The 19,026-nt window shown below is 42.9% G+C and overlaps 1 protein-coding gene across 5 annotated transcripts in view; it reads left to right on the forward strand.

Moving 5' to 3' along the window:
* The window catches only part of ARL13B (ADP ribosylation factor like GTPase 13B), a 79,004-nt gene that overhangs the window by 43,766 nt on the left and 16,212 nt on the right, over positions 1–19,026 (forward strand). For all 5 annotated transcript variants that reach the window (XM_034791300.1, XM_034791318.1, XM_034791309.1 and 2 more), the window contains exons 5-7: positions 8,110–8,215; positions 13,225–13,427; positions 16,419–16,533. In XM_034791300.1, coding sequence (XP_034647191.1) covers positions 8,110–8,215; positions 13,225–13,427; positions 16,419–16,533 — 424 coding nt within the window. The remainder of the gene's footprint in view (positions 1–8,109; positions 8,216–13,224; positions 13,428–16,418; positions 16,534–19,026) is intronic.

The following is a 19,026-nucleotide window of genomic DNA, read 5'->3' on the forward strand; positions in this document are numbered from 1 at the left end:
TCTATTAGTATATAAAGAATGTTTACATTCCTAGATCTTCCTCTGTTTTCTAAATACTCTACATGGTGTCCTGCAACCAGATCATCTCCTGCCAGCTTTTTGGACAGCATGGTGTTGTATAGTAGCTATTTACCATACCCATGGTGGCACTCACAAGATTGTCATTCTCACATGCTGCCCGCTTCCCCCCATACTCCCCAATCTCCAGTTTACATTCAGTTGAAGAATATCTGTTTTAAATAGTGTATGGGGCATTTTGCACAATCTTGTTTAGAAGCCATGTGTGCAAATACATCTTGAGCTACAGGGGCTAGGCAAAAGTTTAGTTCCTAGCCTGTACATATGGTAATGCTTTGGAGTTATGGATCATGGGGTCTCTTGTGCTGGGTGCTACACGAACACATAGGAGATACACTGAATAGTTTACAGTTTAGTTTTAAGGTCATGTCTATATGTGGCCCCAAGAATCCCTCAGTGCCAACTGGCAAAGGGTTCATTGTTCTGTAACAGCCCTGACGCACTCACTATGCCAACACACTGCTTTCATAGTACAGCGGACCCTCACTAGAACGCGCGAGCCATTACAAACATTGACTCTATCTCCCCTTGTAAGTATTCTCACACTTATTATCAAACTGTCTGTACTGGGCTAGCTTGATTATCACTTCAAAAGTTTTTTTTCTCTTAATTAATTGGCCTCTCAGAGTTGGTAAGACAACTCCCACCTGTTTATGCTCTCTGTATGTGTGTATATATATCTCCTCAATATATGTTCCATTCTATATGCATCCGAAGAAGTGGGCTGTAGTCCACGAAAGCTTATGCTCTAATAAATTTGTTAGTCTCTAAGGTGCCACAAGTACTCCTGTTCTTCTTTTTGCGGATACAGACTAACACGGCTGTTACTCTGAAGCGCGTCTATATAGTGCGAATTCGCTTATACCGCGGGACCGCGCATGGATCCCAAATTTAATTACCTTCACTGGAATCCATGGTAACACGGTGACCGCGTTAACGCGGGACTGCGCATGGATCCATTCTAGCGAGGGTCCAGTGTATTTATCTGTAAAGAATATCATGTGAGGTAGCAATTGAAAGCCGAGGACATGCTGGTCAGTAATATGGTGAAATGTACTGACAGTATATAAGGAACTGTGGGTATGTATACTGACCTAATGTTTTAAAAGTCTAACAGAAGGGAGAGTTGACAAACAGGTCTTCTGCCAGACCAAAGCATGTATATTTAACTATCCCTATCTCCAGTGTAAATTAAACATTGTAAGGTCAACACAGAGAGCCCTATTTACATATGAAAGTCAACAGGAAAAACAGGTCTGTGGAGAATCTTTTGTGAAACAAACCAGAGTATGGGAGACACTTTGGAGCCAGCACCCCAGGAAGGAAACCACAAGGAGTCACCCTGACTCTGGGGACAAAAACAATGGACTTTGGGGTTATAAAAGGAAGGAACCAGGACTCTTCTTTTATCTGGCACTTGTGTGAGTAACTGGGCGGTGCAATTACATCCATGAAAACAGGATCTCAAGCAACCTGGGTTGAAACATTGCAGAAAAGGCTTAGGTGAGATAAGACTGCTTCAGACAAGGATTGCAGCCTAAGCTGAGTTTTAGTCTCTGGAAAGCATGTTCTACTTTGGTTTTATTTGTAATCTGTTCCTCTTATTAGCCTTGCTCACTGTCTCTTAAATCTTAAACTTTGTTAATAAACTTATTTGTTTTTGCTATAAATTGATTAAAGTTCTGTGTTACATTAGAGCTGATACTCAGTTAAATCAAACAAGCTTTTGTATGTATGCTATTCCCTTTGGAGTAGTGAACCTGGTAATGTGTGTTCCAGTCAGAGGGGCTAGACACTACAGAGAACAGTCTTCCAGGGAATTCAGGGGTGGGGTGCACCTATTGTTAACCTGCAAAGTGGCAGAGTCCGGAGGAGAGTGGTTTAGTGAAAGCAGCATAGTTGTTAGAGAGACAAGATGGGTGAGGGTAATGTCTTTTACTACTTATTGTTGGTCCAATAAAAGATATTACTTCACCCACCTTATCTTAAAGGCAATTGGAGTTCAGGTGCTGGCAATCCGCTACCACAAGAAAGACACTTTCATGAGTAAGGGATAACAAGGTGACTCTGTCCTGGGTGTCCTGAGAAAGCATCACATTATACTAAACACTGTGCTAGTACACTAATGTCAGGGGGCTGTGATTTGTTTTGTGTGTGTGTGTAGCTTTTTTTATACTGGCAAAATCCCTAGTGTAGATGCAGTTATACCTACATAAAAGTGCATGTGCAAGTAGAGCTCGTTTTGTTTGCCAAACCAGCAAAGGCATGCTGGTGTTGGTATAAGTTGCATCTATGCTAGGAGGGTTTGCTGTATAGTGCTATACTGAAAAACCTTTTGTAGTGTAGACCTGGGCTAAGACAGAATTCAATAAGTGAGTGTGTGACTTTCACATAATTTAAAAAAGTCTTAATTTAAAGGGGACACTTTCAACTTAAAAATCATATGCTGTAAGCATTGTTGTACCTATGCACTTAATGTTCCGTGTCACCATTTACGCTCTTTGTTTACCTTCTTTTATGCTTCTTGCACTTGGACAATGAAAGCCAAGTCAGTTGAACTTTTTAGGTTTTTAATGCTGCTGTGTATCAAGCATGTCAGAGGAATGTTGATTTGTTTAAAAACTTTTTTCATTGGAAGCTTAGTGTTCCTTTAAATATTTTTCTTAATCTCTGTCTAAGATATGGACACTCATCTTTACGAGGAGATTTCTTTATCCCATTGTTTATGAGCAAACGAATGTTCAGTCACAATGAAGGAAAAAATTAACAGGAAACCCAATTTAAAATTTAACATTTTAAAGATGTTAGATGTATAATGAAAGGTCTCTAGACACCTATGACAGAAAAAGGAGTAGCCATTCAATATTTAGAAATGACCAGTAAGAAATGCAATCATGCAAGTATTCCCTCCCCGACCCTGGCTAGAAATGGTCCTTATCGCATCACAAAAGTTTGTGTATAAAGATAGACCTTGCATGCTCTGAAAGCCAACAGATTTGGGTTATTTTGGAGGAAAGGAAAGAGAGCTGAGGGCTGCTTATGGAGAATACATATCCAGCCAACAGTTTCCTTTCTTTCAGTGGGATCCTGTCTGAATGCCTACACTAACTGCAATTAGAATAGTGTGTCAAGAGGAGAGAATTGGTCTGTCATTTAGGGTGTCATGGTAAAACTCCACCTGGAAACAAGTGCAAATCATAGAGCACAGGTGTCATACGACATGGTGCATGCTCACCAAGGGTTTGTCTACACTGGCACTTCCTCGGCAAAACTTTTGTCGTTCAGGGATGTTAAAAAAAAAACACCCCTTCCCCCCTCGCCCCCCTGAACAAAAGTTTTACCGATGAAAAGCGCCGGTGTGAACAGCGCTTTGTCAGCAGAAGCGCTCTCTAGCTGACAAAGCGGCTGCCACTTGTGAGGGGTGGAAGTTTTTTGTCGTCAGGAGAGCTCTTTCCTGCCAACAAACACCATATCGCTAAAAGCCTTGTAATGTAGCTATAGCCCAAGAGGTCTGTCACATTCTGTATCAGGTTCAGTTCACTTTGAATTAAGATGCAGTAATCAAGAGCACACTGCAGGAATCTAATCTCAAAGTGACAATGGGTGAACCATAGCAGCAAGATGTGTCTAAACATATCACAATTTCTGGCCCAGGCATGGATTTGAGATGCTGTGGATCCAGCAGTACTTCCAGACTGAATTCTTTTAACAAATTGTAGATGTACACCCTCAATTAAGGAAGCATTTGTAATTGTCACCTTATTTCCTGGTTACCTTCCCCAACCTTCCAGCATCATCTCAGTTTTCTCTTGGATTTAGCTTTAGCTCCTCGTTCATTTCCCAGTCTCTACCAAATCTTGAGCAAGGCATTTAATAGCACTGGCTAGATTGGATAAGAGAGGAATAGAGCTGGGGGTCATTGAGCGTGCTGAAAACATTATTGGCTCTATGTACCAATTGAACAAGATGTCGGAGCAAGATGGAGCCCTGTAGAAACTCACATGTGAGAGCAGTTGGTAGCTCTAAGTTATTGCTTTTCTGCCCCCTCTGGCATTTCGCGGATGGGAATTAAATTGCCAAATTGCAGCCCCATCTGTCTTTTCTGGGGGTTTGCAAACAAGCCAGCTACACCCTAATGGTATTGAAGGCAGCTGAGTCTATCAGTAGCAGTATTGCTCTTAATCCCTCACCAGGTGATCTGCCAATTTTATCTGGTGCATAACATAAATAGTTCTGTACCTAGACTGACAGGGAGAGATGAGGTAACCAGATACTGGGGAAGTTCTCTTGCCATAACCACCACCTAAATAATATTAGCCAGCAGTGGAAGATTAGATACTAGATAACTACCAGATTATCAGTGGCAAGTGATGTTTTTTAAGCAGTGGTTGTACAACACAACAGCTTCCTTAATAGTTTCCGTGAGTTATGGATTCTTTTGAGAATAAAATAATGACTAAGGCTCATTACTTCAGTATTGGGAGCTTTTTAGAGTACTTAGATTAACAAAAGTTGGCAACCTGCCCTTAAAGAGGTGCTGACAATGTCTGCCAACAGTGGAACCAGTTATTAAGCACTGGCCTTCGCCAGTCAGGAATGACATGGGTCCACAGCACAGGCTATGGCACTGCTAGTATTTTGGTGAGTAACAATAACAAACTCCAGAAGAAAAAAAGAGATTAATATGGTGTGTGGCTCCTCAAATGTAACAAATAAACAAATGTAGTGTCTTTCCTTTATGGAGATGACAGTTGTTGATTTTGTTCAAAAAGTCACATAAAAGTTTCATCACAATGAGAGGATTATGAAAGACGTTTTGATGGTGCTCATTTCAAAATCTAATTTTTAATTAAATATATTAAGGAAAGGGGAGTGTAATTTTCAGACTCTTGCTGCTATGCAGTGTTCTTTGTTATTGCTGATTTTCTATTTAGTATAGAATCATAGCAGTTACAGAAAGTTCAAAATAACATTACTTTGATTTATGCTTGTATTCCAAAATGTTCTGCATCATATCCAAGCACAGTGGATAGTAACAGTTTTCTCACTGAAAGATAATCACTTTCAGGAGGAGGAAAATAACGCCAGGGAAATACGTTGCTCAGTAGCAATCTCACAGTTCAAAGAGGTTTGCCAAGGAACAGTATTGCCATGGTGGAAGGTTTCAAGAATTATTAGTTTTTAATTAAAACGGGTAGAGGGAGAGAAAATGCCATATTGTGTTACCACCGATCTTTTAATAACAGTATGGTTGCTGAGAGAACTATTCGTTGTATTGAGGTCATCAGACTATTTGTTTAATCCTTTTGGAACCAGAGGCATTCAAGAAAAGCTAAATAAAGTGTTTTGTTTTGTTTTTTAAAAGATTTGCCATTTTAACACGTTAAAGTCCCACTAAATAACCTAGGAAATCTTCCAACATTACAATTTTAAAACCATCAGTGAATTTGTGTGACTTGTGTTGTTTGTTTTTTTTACAGAAGATAATTTGGATTACATCTGCATCTTTGCTTTTTTTTTTTTTAGTAAGCAATAATCTATTTGTGTGACTGCAGGCTCCTCAGAAAATTATCAAACAGCTGATTGCATGTTTATCTTAGTTATGGATCTGGAAAAAGACTACACCTCTACCCCGATATAATGCTGTCCTCGGGAGCCAAAAAATCTTACCGCGTTATAGGTGCAACTGCGTTATATCGAACTTGCTTTGATCCGCCGGAGTGCGCAGCCCCGCCCCCCCAAGCACTGCTTTACCGTGTTATATTCAAATTAGTGTTATATTGGGTCGCGTTATATCGGGGTAGAGGTGTACTTAGAAAAAGGTCTCTTCAATAAATTCTTGTTCTGAAACATTTAAAGTTAGGGTTATTTGCAAAGCTCAAAGTAAATGTTCTAGCATGCTTCTTTGCATACTTTTTCACTCCGATACAATTATGGCAGAATTGAGAAAAGTACATCATGTTATATAGTATTAAAATTTTCAAGAAGCTTTAGAATGAGTGTATCGGGAAGATGGACACGCATTGACATGGAATGATGGCACATTTAATGGAAGAAAGTGGTGGGTTAATGGGGTAAAACTAAACCAAGCTTTTGGAGAAAGATGATAGGTATAGGCTGGTAAAGCAGATACTTGTTGTCTATGGTCACATAAACCGATTTCAAGAGAAGTGAAATACTTACAAAAGAGTGTTTGGCCTCTGAGAGTGTCCCAAATTTGGGACATGCAGAGTCTGTTAGTTACTTGGTTTCTAGGGTCTTCCAGCAGATTTTGCAATATTTTCCAAAAGGTTCTGCTTATGAAAATATTACAAGTGCTTTTGCTTGTAAAAGGGGCCTTGACTAAAGCTGTATGAATAGTGATTTCTAAACAGGATTTGGTCTTTCAGTGCGGTGGTCATCATCTTCCTATGCAAATATATTTGTATCTTCCTCTCTGTTGCCCTGTATGTGTAGGACGTCCTCCTTGAGGCCTTAGATGAGGTACGTCTTTTCTCTGTCTCATAACATAAGAACAAAGGGATCTTCGATGAAACTAAGAGGTGGCAAATTCAAACCTGCTATAAAGAGATACTTTTTCCACACCTCTGATTAGACTGCTGAACTCTATGCAACAATATCCTGTGACAATGACTGAGCAAGATTCAAAGTGGGAGTGGATGTTTATATAGATAAGATTATTCAGAGTTATAACAGTAACAAAAAGAGAATTAGAATGGAGATAAAACATCATTTTCAGGTTGTAAGCGCCAATCTCTATTAGAGAAAAGACTGAGACCTACATGTGGTTCATTATCTTGCTTCTGCTTAGTGCGGGGTTTCTTGCATCTTCCCTACATCATCTAGTGTTGGCCATTCTTAAAAACAGGATATTGGATTATATGGCTCATGTCTGATCCAGTATGACAATTCCTATATACCTTCTCCTCTCTCTCTCTTCCAGGCCTACCTTTTGCTGTAATGTCTATAAGAAAATGGCCAACTTGATGGTACCTTATCGAGAGTAGTAGTTGCTTTGTCAATTGTATACTTTTGACTGTATGCCTTCCTCCCCCCCTCATACACTCTGGGTGTCGCATGTATTTTGGGCCCCAGATTCTATAAACACCTTCATGCGGACACAGGGTTCTGACCATGTGCAGCAGCCTGCAGGATTGAGACTAAGATTGTACACTCTCTTTGGAGAAAGGACTGCCTTCCTTTGTACAGCTTCTAGCACAATAGGACCCCAGTCCAGATGAGAGTAGCTGGGTACTGCTGTAATACAACTATAATTCCTATTAATAGTTATGACTCTCTAGAGTCCTATTCATTTTCTTCCACTGAGGGAGTAAGAGTTGGAGCTATCCCCGACTGACTGCAATCATCTAGATTTCAAGTCCTGGCTCTTCAGTAGGTGGAACACTGGAGTGCAGGAGGACCTGGGATGGTCTCAAGCATGAAGCAGCATGATCTAGAGCAGTGTTTCACAACGACCAGTCTGTGAGACCTCCCCCTGAGAACTCCCTGACACAGTTTAGGAAGGCAGCAAGCCAGTCTCTAGTATCAAAAAGATTGACTAACATTGATCTAGAGGAATGAGGATGAGAGTAGGAGTCAGGGAGTCCTGAGTTCTAATACAGAGACTACCACAGATTTTACTATGTGGTCTTGAATAAATCGTTTCATCCCTCAGAATAAATCACTTCATCCCTCAGCCTGTTTATACATTTGTAAAATGTACTTACCTAACTCATGGGTGCATTGTGTGGATTGATATTAGTGTAGTTCTTTGAAAGTTTAAAATGTATGGAATAATAGTTGCTTTTTTATTGAGTAGATAAGGACACCAAAAACTATAATTTTTAGACGAGTAACAAGCTAGTTTTCACTACTTTCCCTCTTTCCTCCTCCCATCCATCCTAAATTAGCCTGAAATATATATATGAAGTTTGTTTTCTGAACTGGCCTCTAATCTGCTTGACTCTGATTGTGGATCAGAGTGATAAGTGCCTTTACTTGCTTTCTCACTTTTGGTCATCTTTTCTTTAGGTTGGCAAATAAGCAGGACCGAGAAGGAGCGTTGGCAGAAGCAGATGTAATTGAGTGCTTATCGCTGGAAAAGCTTGTCAATGAGCATAAATGTCTGTGTCAGATTGTAAGTATATCTTACTGTACTCAATTTATTTGTATAAATGTAATGCTTAAGAAAGGTGATAATGTGGTCCTGTAATCCCAGCAAAGATACAGCATGTTGGTCTGCAGTACAAACAGTTCCAGGTCTCACCCTGCCTTTGTCCAGGAGGAATCCTTCCTAGGGCCCCATCTGTACATGGGTTCAGGCTGTGTTTGCTGAACCAGTTTGAAATCATATTAAAATGGTTCATGCTAACTTGGTTTAAAGATTGTTTGGTCAGCCAGTATTGTTAGAGCCAAACCTTGTTAAAAACAGAAGAGGAAACTGGGTTCTGACCTTGGATTCTTATTAGGCTTTAAACACAGCTTTCAAACAAGATTTTTGGCCCCATATTTGTTCTCTAGCCTAACCTTCTTTAAACAGAGTTGCCATCTGACAAACTGGATCTTTTTGTGAAACAGATTTGGGACGGGGTTGGTCTTAGTCCAATTTTTCTGTAAAGAAGCGTTCGCAAAGAAAATAATCACAGCCAAGGCTAACTGGCTATCTCAAACATAACTAGTGTCTCAAATTTACCATGTGTCCACTTTGGGGCTCAAACTGTGTGTTCTCAAAACAGTGCTTCAAAAGCTGAACAGATGTTATCCATTGAACATGGGCTAGCAAATGTTGGTCACTACCTAGTGTGACACAGAAACATCAAGGGTTTGAATTCCACTACCAATCCCCTGAGCCATGTAGGCCTACCTAGTTGTATGTTTTTGATCCATTTTTGATCAGTGTAGGACAACCTGTAGTTGAGTTGATTTTCTGCTCTTCCCCCCCCAACCCACCTACATTGCCAAATTGTATCATTAGTTTTAAAGTGGAAACAAAAGCATTATAAAGTAAAATTAACTTAGTTTTAAAGCTAATAGCAGTCGGATTCTTAATGAGTTACATATTGTTACAAGAAGTTGCAGTGCGTGACTGCATTTTTTTTTTTTTTTTATTTAGCATCAAGATCACTTGATGTAATGAGGATTTGACTTTGCAACACTAGCTTTGATAGTGTGAAGTCTTTTTCACATCAGTAAATATTTGTAGGGAAGATATTTCCCAGTGACTCATTGCACTGCTATAATCTCTCCAAGAATGAGATCTTCCACCCCCATTCACTTTTCTCTCTAGATTGTCATCCTTCAGTTTTATTATCTAGCTTATATATTCGGTGCTCTCATGCAAAGCAGTTCTATCCATGCTTCAGCTTGGATCTACAGCAGGCAGCTTCGCCATGCTCTTCCAGAATCTAAGGCCTGGTGTACATTACAGAGTTAGGTTGACATAAGGCAGCTTACATTGAGCTAACTCTGTAAGGATCCACACTAAAATGTTGCTCCTGCCAATGTAAGTTGCTTGCTACGCCGAGTTAATAACTCCATCTCCACAAGAGGCATAATGTTAAGTCAATGTAGTTAAGTCGACGCAGTGTCCATGTAGACACTGTCGCTTACATTGCCTATTGCTGCCTGAGGCTGACAGCTGGAGCCCTGTTGCCGCCTCCTGGTGAGGGATTTAGGGGAGGAGAGCCAACGCTTGGGCAACAGGCCTAAGGCAGTCAGTCCCGGGCGGCAAGTGCTCCACAAGGCCCCCCACTGTCAGTTAAATTGGGGCAAGTGCTCCTGGTAAGGATGTGCACTGCCATCAGAAGGAGCATAATTTGGACATTAAATATCAAATTAATTACTGCAGTGGTGATACTTTGACTTAACGTAAGTCGACTTAATTTTGTAGTGTAGACATGCTCTCCAGAGAAAATTCTGATAACAATTAGTAAAGAGTGGAAAGGCAAACAAAAAACAAACAAAAAACCCCACTAATTTTGCCAAATACAGTTGCACTCGAATGTAGCAGGACATGCAAATACAGAGAACTCACTACATATCCTAAAGAACCAGAAGTTGGATTTCTTCTCCCTTTGTCTCTAGGAAGTCTGAGACTTAGCCTAGACATTTTGTCTTGGCTCAGAAGGGCTTTCCCCTCACTCAAGGGATAATTCCCAAACAACCAAGCTGTCTCCAAAATTTATTCAGTAAAGGGTGGATAGAGTGTATGACTGGATAAAAAAGCTTTGTTTCCTAGCAACGTAAGACTTGCCATACTGGATCAGATCTGGAGTCCATCCTAGTTCCTTACTCCTTTCAGTTAGAGGTGATGACTGTGAAATCTATGATTAAATGTAAAATGCCTGTTTCAATTTGACTGCTCTCCAGAGTCATGAAATGAGTGTAGCCTCTCACTGTTCTGTCTGGTGCAGGCTTTTTCATTTGTAAAACTTTGACAGTAGTGCAGGAGGACTGGGTATATCTTACTATATAGGTCGGGGTAGTCAAATTTTTTGACCCGAGGGCCACATCATGGTGGGGAAATTGCATGCTGGGCCATGAATGTAGGGCTGGGGCAGGAGGTTGGGGTGTGGGAAGGGGCGCAGTGTGCAGGAAGGGGCATAGGGCAGGGAGTTGGGGTGCAGGAGGGGGTGCGTAGTGCGGGAGGGGGCTCAGGGCAGGGGGTGTCAGTGGCTCCCTCCCTGCCCTGGCCCCGCACTGCTCTTGGAAGGCACCACGTCCCTGCGGCCCCTGGTGGGGAGCGGGGGGAACAGAGGGCTCCATGCGCTGCCCTCACCTGCAGGTACCTCCCCCGAAGCTCCCATTGGCCATGGTTCCCCATTCCCAGTCAATGGGAGCTGCGGGGAGCAGTGCCTGCAGGCGAAGGCTGTGCACGGAGCCCTCTGCGCCGTCCCCCAGGGGCCGCAGGTACGTGGTGCTGGCCGCTTCCAGGAGCGGCGTGGGGCCCGCAGTGCCATGGGGGTGGCAATCCCGCAGGCCATAGTTTGCCCACTCCTGATATAGGTGGTTTGCACTCTATATTTGGAGCATAAGAAAGCAAAGGAAAACAGAGTCTTTAGGAAACTTCTAAGACAGCACACGCCCTGACTGTTCACAAGTCTGTACACATGCTAGAGACAGTTGCTGGAGGAATACCTATGCCAAGGACACTTTCTCTAAAATCATTAACAAAATGTTTTGTAAAGATCTGAAAAAGTACTGTAACCTCTTTCTCAATACTCTAAAGTGGTCTAAGCCGTAGTCCCCAACCTTTTTCTGTCATCCCTGACACTTACCAGTGTTCCCTCTAATTTTTTACGTCCATGTGCGGAATGAATTTTGTTATGTGCACCAATATGGAAGGTGATATGTGGTGGAGGTGGGGCCCAGAGGTTCGGAGTGGGGGGGTGGGGCAGAGGGTTGCGGTGTGTGGGGGGTGAGGCCTCTGGCCGGGCGTGCGAGCTCTGGGGTGGGTCTGGGGATGAGGGGTTTGGGATGCAGGCCGCCTGGGGCTGCAGCAGGGAGAGGGGACTCCCCGCAGCCCTCTCTCGCCGCAGCAGTGTGAGGCCAGGTGAGAGGGACCTTCCCCCAGCCATGGCAGTTCTGGTGGGGCTGAGCTGGGCCGGGCCGAGGGAGGGGCGCCTCTCCCTGGCCATGGCAGCTCCAGTGGGGCTGTGCTGGGCCGGGCTGGAGGAGGGACTCCTCTCCCCGCCTGTGCGGCCCTTGATAGCTGGCTGTGCGGCTTAGAGGGAATTTAGCTCCTTACCCACAATGGAACTTGTCTGTGCCCCCCACCCAGAACCATGGTCAGGAGCTGCTGAGAGCGGGGGCTGGGGACACGATATCCTGAAACGATATAGTGCCTTTTTTTTCAGAAGTACTGAGGGCCCATAGCACTCACTGAAGTCAGCGAGAGCTGGAGGTGCTCAGCATTTCTGAAAATCGGGCCCTTAATTTCTCAATTTAAAACTCTCACTAAAATATTTAAGATTATGGATTCCTATTAGGAAATGTCTCCTCCTGCATCCCATTATCTCTTACAGAACCAGGAAGCTAACTTGTTTCCTCTTGCTCAACTTTAGTAGTATGTCACAAGTTTCTGTGAAAGACATGCCCTAGTTTCCTAATATAAGCAGTGCCAAGATAGAAAATAAGAAGTGCTTTCTCAATAAACTTTTCCAAAGACTTTTTTTCTCAAAATGCACAGAGCTCTAAGCTTTGTCTTGTTAGATGAAAGGAATTTAGGGACTGAGAACACTGATGTACTTGTAAGGAATGTATTGGTCCTTCATGAGTCAAAGAATGTATTATGGAAGCTAAGTGCGGTAAGTCTTATTTGTCTTTATTACAAAATAAACTACTTACAGCCGTTTTCACTTCCTAGACAGAAATGATTGACTTCTGTGCATCTTGATATTGTCAGTCAAGAGCATCTTCATCCCTTATAGAAGTCATGCTAGTCTTGGGGCACAGTGTTTTTCTCTTAGCTCAGAGTATTGACAGTTTCCAAACTCATTCATTTTATTATGCAGAAAAAATTGATTTAAAGAAAACTCTCAATGAAATTTGCAGATATCCTACCAACAATCAAGTGATTTGTAACCCCCAGTTACATTTAATGTATTTATCATTATAGTATCTATGAACTTGAAAACACTGTCACTTCCTATATCCAGATATTGTCTCTGTGAGACTTTGGTTAGTTACTGCCATGCTGCAGAAAGCGCTGTAAACAGCTAACGAGGGAAACCAAGTCAGAGGCTATGATGGTGCTACCTGTTCATCTTCTCAGTGATTTGGCTCCACCTTCAGATGCTGCAGCTTTCACTGGTGAACCGCATGCTGATTTACACCTAGGAAAGTGAACACAAAGCTCTCTAGAGAGCAGGAGCATATACTGATAGAGCCAAGCTGGGATTGTGGTGTGGTAGGTCCTTAGCAGGTAACATTGTTTGCTTCTGTAAGTTGTTTATAAACTTATGATTGACATGTTGGAAAAAAAATCGCTTAAATTTACAAGTTATTTTTAATGTGTAGTGCTTTAGCTGTAACAATATTTTGAATGCTTACTAACTATTTGCTAAGACTTCATTGTTTATAATTTAGGAATGTGATCTGAGATATAATTATTCTTTTTCCTCTTTACTTTCTCTATTAAATTTACAGGAGCCTTGCTCAGCTGTCATGGGCTATGGGAAAAAAATTGACAAATCTATAAGAAAAGGTCTGTATTGGCTGCTACGTACTATAGCAAAAGATTTCGATGCCTTAAATGAGCGCGTCCAAAAAGACACATCAGAGCAAAAAGCATTTGAGGAACAAGAGAAACGAGAACGAGCTGAACGAGTAAGGAAGATACGAGAAGAAAGGTATTCTATCTTCCTTGGCTTTCTTTCCTCCACATGAAGGGGTTCCATGAATAAAGCCGTCATGTTAATGATCCATTGTGGATAATTCTCTGAAAACATCCACTCTCAATGTGCAGCGGCAGTCAAAAAAGCGAACAAAACGTTGGAAATCATTAAGAAAGGGATAGATAAGACAGAAAATATCACCTTGTCTCTATAAATCCATGGTACTCCCATATCTTGAATACTGTGTGCAGATGTGGTTGCCCCATCTTAAAAAAGATATATTGTAATTGGAAAGGGTTCAGAAAAGGGCAACAAAAATTGTTAGGGGTATGGAACGGCTGCCATATGAGGAGAGATTAATAAGACTGGGATTTTTCAGCTTGGAAAAGAGACGACTAAGGGGGGATAGGCTAGAGGTCTAGAAAATCATGACTGGTGTGGAGAAAGTAAATAACGAACTATTTTTTACTCCTTCTCATAACACAAGAACTAGGGGCCACCATATGAAATTAATAGGCAGCAGGTTTAAAACAAACAAAAGGAAGTATTTCTTCACACAACACACTGTCAGTCTGCGGAACTCTTTGCCAGAGGATGTTGTGAAGGCCAAGACTATAACAGGGTTCAAAAAAGAACTAGATAAATTCATGGAGGACAGGTCCATCAATGGCTATTAGCCAGGATGGGCAGGGATGGTGTCCCTAACCTCTTTGCCAGAAGCTGTGAATGGGCAACAGGATGGATCACTTGATGATTACCTGCTCTGTTCATTCTCTTTGGGGCACCTGGCATTGGCCACTGTTGGAAGACAGGATACTGGGCTAGATGGATTTTTGGTCTGACCCAGTATGGCCCTTCTTATTCAAATTCTTGAGTACCCACTACAAAACAAAAGGTGTTTCATATTATAAGAAAAGAGCTGAAACGGAATAGTCAAGTTGTTCTTTTGTTAAAACATAAAAGAAATTGCTTGGCACACAGCCTTAAGATCATCTTCTCTAAGATGATGAGTGGGCAATGGCAGACATGGAATAGATATAGTCCATAGAGTCACTAGTGTTACCTGACTGGAAGTTGACCCAAAATAGCTTCTGTTGCTTGATGCAAGGAGATCTTTTGGGCCTACCGTATCATAAGTTGCAGCAATGTAATTAAAATAAACTTTTCAATCAATCTGTGAATAGCAGGCACCAGTGAGGATAGAGGGAGACATCTGAATTTTTTGGCAAAGTTGCTGCAGCTTTATTGAGAACTCATTTAAGCCCCCACCAAAATACACAGTAGGGGAAGGACTGTGGGGCTTGAGGAGATGCAGGGGAAGCAATGCAAGGATTTATTATTTCCCTTCAGAGCCCTCTATTATCATTGGCAGCCAGTGTTGGCACCAATAGTGAATTGCCCAACTGGGGTTATCCCTGTAAAGGTTCTCCTAAGGGGCATGGCTTCCATCTCTGCCAGTCGCCTAGCCCCTAAAATGTACACCAGCAATGTACAGCACCTTTTCATTTTAATTAAACTGGCGCAAAACTCTGTGCGGACACACTTACTTTGATTTAACCCTGGTGTAATATTGATTTATCTTAAATCAGCAATGCATTAATTTAAACTAAATCAGCATAAGCCAGGCTTAAATTGAATTAATTGGTCACATAAAACTGGTGTGAAACACCTTTAGTTAAATTGGTGTAGTTTTCTGTGTTGCCGGGCCTTTGACTTTGTCGAGTTGCTCTGTCTGGGAGAGGTAATGGGGAAATGGGTTCTGAGAAGAAATTCTCAAATGGATGTATGGCTTCCACATTTTTTAATTGACCCATGGTTACTGGTCATGTTTGTTTACCTTGGGAAGTATTATTATAGAATTGGCTCAGACTTAATTAGGCTAAAAGTTTTGGGGGATTGGTAAACTTGAAGTGCCATTGGGGGTGAGGCCGTCTTCCCAGCTTGTAGACTTTGCTATTTCTGACAGCAGTTGAGGGGTTCAGATTTAACAGCTATCATGGTACTTCCATTTGGCTATTTGCATCAGATAAATCTCTTGTCATGAGATATTTGTACGTATTCATAACTCAGGTGGAATTCTGTTTCAATCTATACTTTAATAACTTCCCTGATTGATTACTGTGATTCCATTCACACAGTTTCCCCAAGAGTGCTCTCTAAGTGCAGTTACTTCAGAATGCATCAGCCAGAGAATCTATTCACATCAGTTTTAATCAGCACTACACCTGTTTTCAGGCATTGCATTGGATGTGCACTGTTCAAATGATTATAAATCTCAGTAAACAAACTGAAGTGCCCATGCAAGGCTTTAATTAGCCAGTTAGAATTAACCATGAAGGACTTCTATGAAATGTAGTGCTGTAATACCAATGCTGAGCTATCAGAAGCAGTCCCCCATTTACTTTAGTATTTAGGAAATCCAAGGAAAAGCAGTGCTAGATAAATTGTAAGGATTTAATGTAGTACAGGCCGCTTCTGCCAAGCAGCTGCTCTAAATACAGATAGCACCCCAATGTATTGGCCAATACCTCGTTCTTCCTGAACTCATGTCAAAGGCCAGGGGAAACAAGTGGGCCCTGCAGAAAGGATGCAGTAAAAATGGACAAATCTGGGCTAAAGCACAGCAGGGATCAGAGGACATTCCAGAGCCCTTATTCAGAACATTCTGCTAGCAGCCCGGTCTGTAGCTTGTAGAGGGGAATCTATCAGCAGTAGCTCTGCTGATCATAACTGTGGCAGCATGTTGTGAGGAGGGAGGCAGTTTCAGGTAGCCTGGCCCCAGGCCATTTAGAGCTATATTATTGAAAACTAACTCAATAAAATCAATCTTTCTTTTTTAGGTTAGCTCAGAACTTTATCATTTTGGAGTACAGTATTCAAAACACAGACATTCTGTAAAAAGACAGTCTAGCATGAGTTGGGGGATGAATTAGATGATCTAATAAGTGTTCTAATATTTCTGATTCTATTGCTTCAAGATTCTTCTGTTTTTTAACAAAAAAATAGAGAACAAAGGGAAAGAAAAGAAACTGAATTTGAAGGAAGAGGTGTACCTAAGGAGGTTGACTCTGAGCCAATTTCTAGCAACCCCTTCCAGCCAATATCTACTGTAATCACTGAGGTACGAGTATTTAAAAATGTCAATCATATTGGACCTACAGTTTACTGAGGTGTCTGAGCAATGATAAAAATCTGGGCTCTTGAGAGTTTTGTTCATCTATAAAGTTGCATACACATTGTGATAGCTTTCATCTTGAGAATCTTGGTTTCTTCTTTGAGTGTTCATGTCCATTCCATGTTACGTGTGTGAACGCCACACGCACTGTTGCTGGAGATTTTTCCCTCAGTGGTATCCGTCGGGCCGGCTCTAGCACCCTCTGGAGCTGCGTGCTTATGCATCGATATAAGGGGCATTGCCAGCCACGTACCCTCTCATTTCCTTCTTACCGCCCATGACGGTTGCTGGAACGACCCCTCTTGCTCCGGCAAGGCTTTCTTCTCAGTGGTTTTTGGACTCTAACTTCATTCTTAGTTATCATAGTTCAGTGTATATAGTTTTCATCATTACTGTTAGTGTACATAATGTAAATAGATAGTTCCTGTCATCGAGGGACTCCTTCGCTCCAGGGGCTGGGCATGCCCTGGTGCCCAGGCTTCAAGCCTTGTATTTCCTGTGGCAAACCTATGCCTGTGAGTGACCCTCTCTCCAGCTGCTTGAAGCGCTTAGGGGAAACTCACTTGAAGGACAAATGCCAGATCTGTCAGGACTTCAGACCCTGCACTAAAAAAGACAGACACATTAGGCTGAAGGCTATCCACATGGAAGTCGCCCTCATGGATTCGGCACCGAACACATTGGCATCAGTGCGAAGCACTCTGGCATGGAGCTCTTCCCAGCACTGTTCACCATGCCCAGTGCCAAGGAAGAAGCAGAAAAAGCAATGCACTGATAGAGAGTGCTCACCGGTGCAGAAAAAAGACCAGCGGAGAGAAAGCAGCACAGTGAGACCTGTGCCGGCTTACTCTTCCTCTCCCGGGCCTGCGATGGCACCGTCAACTCCACCTAGAACATTGAGTCCAGTGCGGGACCCTCCACTGACACCTGGAAGCCACCGTGGTACCAGTGGTCTGACCGATCCATAGACTCCGAGCAGCTAGGGACCTGCTTTCTCTCCCAGTTCCTCCAACTCCAGTGGGACATCTGTCAGTTCCAGTGACTGGAAGTAGGAAGGAACAAAGAGCGTCAGGATTCTTCCCGGCACTTGGCCCCCTGGCACCTTCTAAGGGCAAGCCGTCCCTGATCCTGGTGTCAAGACCACCTTATGTGCAACTTAAAGCCCATCACTAGAACCCAGCCTATCTGCCACTGGACTTCAGTGCCAGTCCCCCTGCCACCACCTGGCCAATGGGCCACTGGCCTATGCCATGGCCTTACTGGAATCCCTGAGGGTTTTCCCCATTACCAGGTCTTACTTCCCATCGTTCCTAAGGCTACTGCTCCTTCCCACTTGGCACAGGACCCCGACTCCGATACCGACCCCTGTACCAATGTTCAGGAGTTGGCTCAGGTGAACATAGTTGAGGAAGAGGAAAGAGCCCCTCTGGTGCAAGCCACCTCCTCATCCTCCCCACACGAGGCTGTCCCGAGACCCTGGGTCTCGAAATTCGAGCAGCTCAGAGACATCACACAGCCATTGATATCCTGGGGGCCTAAGCAGGCTTTTTGAAGGTGTGCCTGAGGGTACTGTGCCAGTCACCGTTTCAGATCTGACTCCCCTTTTGGTTTTGGACTGTCTGTCCCTATTCAGCCCTGCATGGTCAGACATAATATCAGTCCGTTGGGCCCTGAGTACAGGGACAGGCAGACGTACCCGTGAGTTTTTATCCACCTCTCACTCCCACCCCCCCCACTCCCGTCGTTTTTCAGGCACCCATCTCATGAGCAACTCCTCGTCCAGGAGGTTCAGTATGTCCTATGGATGGGGGTTGTGGAGGAGGTTCCACAAGACTTGAGAGGGAAGGGGTTTTACTCCTGGTATTTTCTAATCCCAAAGGCCAAAGGGGGCCTCTGGCCTATCTTGGACCTGCATCACCTCAACAGAAACTGAGGTTCCACATGGTCTCCCTGGCTTCCATCATTCCCTCCCTGGATCCAGGAGACTGGTACGCAATCCTTGACTTAAAGGATGCATACTTTCACATTTCTGTCTTCTGTGGCCACAGAAGATTTCTCAGTTTTATAATGGGTCAACACCACTACCAATTCACCGCTCTTCCCTTTGGCCTATTGACAGCCCCCCGAGTTTTCATGAAATGTATGGCGATAATAGCAGCCTTCCTCAGACAGCGAGGCGTCCAGCTCTACCCGTACCTTGACTGGCTGAGCAAAGGTTGTTAGAAGGCTTAAATACAGAATAGTATCAGCATGGTCCAAGCCACCTTCCGAGCACTGGGTCTGCTGATAAACGAGCAGAAGTCAACTCTTTCCTCAGTTCAGAGAATAAAATTTATTGTGGCAGTGCTAGACTCAACCTAATCCAGGGCCTTTCTGCCGGAGGCCTAATTCAAGCCCAGGTCAGACCTGATATCCAATGTCAAGGTTTACCCAATCACA

The sequence above is a fragment of the Trachemys scripta genome, chromosome 1, assembly GCF_013100865.1.
Source record: "Trachemys scripta elegans isolate TJP31775 chromosome 1, CAS_Tse_1.0, whole genome shotgun sequence".
NCBI lineage: Eukaryota > Metazoa > Chordata > Testudines > Emydidae > Trachemys > Trachemys scripta.